The 4,081-nt window shown below is 49.9% G+C and overlaps 1 protein-coding gene across 1 annotated transcript; it reads left to right on the plus strand.

Moving 5' to 3' along the window:
• Positions 1-213: 213 nt before the first annotated feature.
• dselb (dermatan sulfate epimerase like b) lies at positions 214-3,870 on the plus strand (the record flags this gene model as incomplete). Its single annotated transcript, XM_083995174.1, has 1 exon — positions 214-3,870. One exon carries the CDS (start codon positions 214-216, stop codon positions 3,868-3,870), a length of 3,657 nt encoding a protein of 1,218 aa, XP_083851300.1.
• Between the last annotated feature and the right edge of the window lie 211 nt (positions 3,871-4,081).

Here is a 4,081-nt window from a genome sequence, read left to right on the forward strand (position 1 = left end):
TTTTTATTTTCTCTTTTCTTCATTATCATGCATGAGACTTTGATATTGCACTATACTGGCTTATGAAATATCAATTTTATGGACTATTACACCCCTAACAAATGTATCCTACCTGGACTTTTATTTTGAAAAACATAACTCAAGTTATGGGACTCTCTGTGAACATTTTAAAGGAAGAAAACAATCAGCTGCTTCATTTTGACATCCCATAAGATGTATTCACAGATGCCGGGCAACATGGCAGTTAACTGGGTTGTGTATTCTGTGTTTTTACTGCCACTGTTCGCAGTGGGGACTGCTTTCTCGGGGGTCTTCAACGCCACGGACAAAGACATTTTCACAGATGACTTGCTGCAGGTCAAGCTCTCACAGGACGGAGCTGCTGAGCGATGGAAAGTCCAGTCTGCTGATTCCCATCCGAACCTATATTTTAAGCAAGAGGATGTGCTGCACTTGAGGCAAAGGTCCTCCACCACCCACAGTCACATTTTTAAAGTCATCCGGGCGGCTGTGCTCACCATGTTGTCTAATGTCCCCTTTTACATGCCCCCTGTGAAACATGAGGAGTTTACAAGCAAGTGGAATGAGATTTATGGGAACAACCTGCCTCCCCTGGCTCTCTACTGCCTGCTGTGCCCAGAGGACTCTGCGGCCCTGCAGTTTCTTATCAAGTTTATGGATAGGATGGCTGAGTACCCCGACTGGAAGGTGACCAGCGCCCCGAACGACGAGGTCCCCATGGCACACTCTCTCACTGGTTTTGCTACTGCTTATGACTTCATTTACTCACAGCTAGATGCGCACAGGAGAGATCTTTACCTTAAGAAAATTCGCTCTGAGACAGAAGAGCTGTACGAGCTCTCTAAGTACAGAGGGTGGGGGAAACAGTATCTCCAGAATCATCAGACTACTAACATATTAGCCATCCTGACTGGTGCAATCGTGGTTGGCTCGCATGATGACCCAGAGTCAATGATCTGGAAACAAGTGGCAGTGAACTACATGGAGAAAACTATGTTCCTCCTAAATCATATCGTGGATGGCTCCCTGGATGAGGGAGTAGCCTACGGGAGCTACACAGCAAAGTCCATCACACAGTACGTCTTCTTGGCTCAGCGGCACTTCGGCATCGACAACATGCAAAACAACTGGCTGCGGGGACACTACTGGTTTTATTACGCCACTCTGTTGCCAGGCTTTCAGAGGACAGTTGGCATCGCCGACTCCAACTACAACTGGTTCTACGGGCCCGAGAGCCAGCTCGTCTTCCTCGACACATTCGTCATGAGGAACGGCACGGGGAACTGGCTGGCTCAGCAGATTAGAAAGCACCGACCCAAGGATGGCCCCATGGGGCAGTCATCTGCCCAGCGCTGGGCCACACTTCACACAGAATACATCTGGTACAACTCCCACCTCACACCGCAGCCTCCCCACAATTTTGGCAAGGCGAGGATGCATATTTTCTCAAACTGGGGTGTGGTTACGTACGGAGCGGGGCTGCCCAACGGACAGGGTAATACTTTTGTCTCGTTTAAGTCTGGCAGGCTGGGTGGCCGGGCAGTCTATGATATAGTCCATGACAAGCCGTACTCCTGGGTGGACGGCTGGAACAGCTTTAACCCCGGTCACGAGCACCCAGACCAGAACTCTTTCACCTTTGCTCCTAATGGACAGGTGTTTGTATCTGAAGCACTTTATGGCCCAAAGTACAGCTATCTAAATAACGTTTTGGTGTTCAGCCCCTCTCCTACCAGTCAGTGTAACAGTCCATGGGAGGGTCAGCTGGGGGAGTGCGCCAAGTGGCTGCGCTGGACTGATGAGGGGGTGGGCGATGCTCGAGGGGAGGTGATCGTGGCCTCCTCCCACAGGGACACCATGTTTGTGAGCGGGGAGGCCGTGTCGGCTTACTCCCCCGCCATGAGACTAAAGAGCGTGTTCAGGGCCTTGGTTCTGCTCAACTCTCAGACGTTGCTGGTGCTCGACCATGTGGAGAAGTGGGGTGACTCACCTGTGAAGTCGCTCAGCGCTTTTTTCCACAACCTCGACATTGACTTTAAATACGTCCCTTTCAGATTCATGGACAAGTACAACGGCGCAATGATGGACGTTTGGGACGCTCATTATAAAATGTTCTGGTTCGACACACAGGGTCACAGCCCCGATACCAGGATACAGGAGGCAGAGCAGGCCGCTGAGTTTAAGAAGAGATGGACTCAGTATGTCAACGTCACTTTCCCAATGACAGGCACAGTCAGCAGAGTAGCTTATGTCTTACACGGGCCGTATGTCAAAGTGTCCAACTGTAGGTTCGTGGATAACAGCAAAAATGGGGTGAGGCTGTCTTTAACCATAAATAATACAGAGAGAATAGTGTCCATAGCTACAAACTATAAAGACATTGGGGCAAGGTTGAATTATTTAGGATTTGGAGGTCACTGTAAAGTTGAGGATAGATATCAAATCACTCGATACGGCCTTGGGACTCAACTCATCCCCAAACAAATCAGCAGTGATAATCAGCTGTTTGACTTTGGCTTCACCGTCAATGTGATAGCAGGGGTCGTTCTCTGCGTGGCCATCGGATTTCTGACCATGCAGAGAAAGTTTTATGTCTGCTTCAGCAGGCTGATGCGTTACGCCCTGCTCTCTGTACTCATTCTGTGGATAGCAGAGCTGCTGTTTGTGTCTAACAGCTGCGATCAGCTTCTCTGTGGGGTAAAATGGAAAGGTGCGGGTGCCAAAAGCGAAGTAAACAAACAAATCAGACTGTACGAGCAGCACCGACTCCCTCTCCCCACTGTCGTCATAACAACCCTTCCAGGTTCGGGATCGGAAATCCTCAAGCATCTTTTCTACAACAACACAGACTTTGTTTACATAAGGGTTCCCACCGAGCACGTGGATATTCCCGAGACTGAGTTTGAGTTTGACTCTCTGGTCGACGCCTGCGAGTGGTCAAGGTCAGACGCCGTGCACGGACGGTTTAAGATTATTCAGGGCTGGCTGCATTCGCTGGTCCACAACACCAAGCTGCACTTGCAGAATATTCAGCTGGTGGAGGGCAGCAGGGTCAAACAACCGCAGAGGGTCGGCCCCTCCAGAGACAGAAAGAAAAGATCCAGAAGGAGGGAGCCGGCATCTGAGCTGAAGGGCAAACTGAGGGCCAGTCTTGACAGAGATGCGGAGTACATTAGGGAGATGAGACGCCACGTCGTGGAGTACCCCGATGCGAGGGTCGTCCTCAACATGCGCAGTGGAAGCTGGGCTCTCAAACTGCCTTTCCTCCAGGAGGCGGTGGGACCCTCCTTGAGGACAATCTACTTGTTGAGGGACCCTCGAGCGTGGATTTATTTAATGGTTTATAACAGCAAGCCCAGCCTTTATTCTCTTAAAAACATCCCCCAGCACCTTTCCTTGATATTCAAGGAGGATGCTGTCAAGGATGGGTGCCCAAGTGTGGCGCCCGAGTTTAAAATAATCCAGAGGCTGCTTTCCCGTTCGGAGACCAACCCGGTCCTGATACTGGCTCATCTGTGGCTGGCTCACACCGCAGCAGTGCTGAGGGTCAGCGAGGGCCTCCCCGAGGAGTCCTACCTCCAAGTGAGGTTTGAGGATGTGGTCAACTTTCCGCAGGAGACGGCGGAAAGCATACACACATTTCTGGGGGTGCCGGTGTCACCTCAAGCCCTCAACCAGCTCATTTTCACCACGTCCACGAACCTGTACAATCTCATGTATGAAGGAGACATTTCACCAGCCAATATTAACGCCTGGAGACAAAAAATGCCCCGAAAGGACGTCAGACTAATAGAGGACGTGTGTGGGAGTGTGATGAAGAGGTTGGGTTACGCCAGGTTTACCAGTTAACCTACTGCTGCTGGTCAGCTGACGTTGGGCTGTCTTGTTTACTGTAGCTGTCAGAGTTCTGTAAAAGATTTTTTTTTTGCACTGACATTACTTTAAAAAAAGATGATGTTACAAGTTGAGGAAAAACTGGGTAGCATTATGTCTGTGTTGTTAAAAGTTTTTCTTTCTGTTGGTCGTATTTGTTTGGGTGTATAAGGTGTTGTACTGACTA

The sequence above is a fragment of the Trachurus trachurus genome, assembly GCF_905171665.1.
Source record: "Trachurus trachurus genome assembly, chromosome: 20".
NCBI lineage: Eukaryota > Metazoa > Chordata > Actinopteri > Carangiformes > Carangidae > Trachurus > Trachurus trachurus.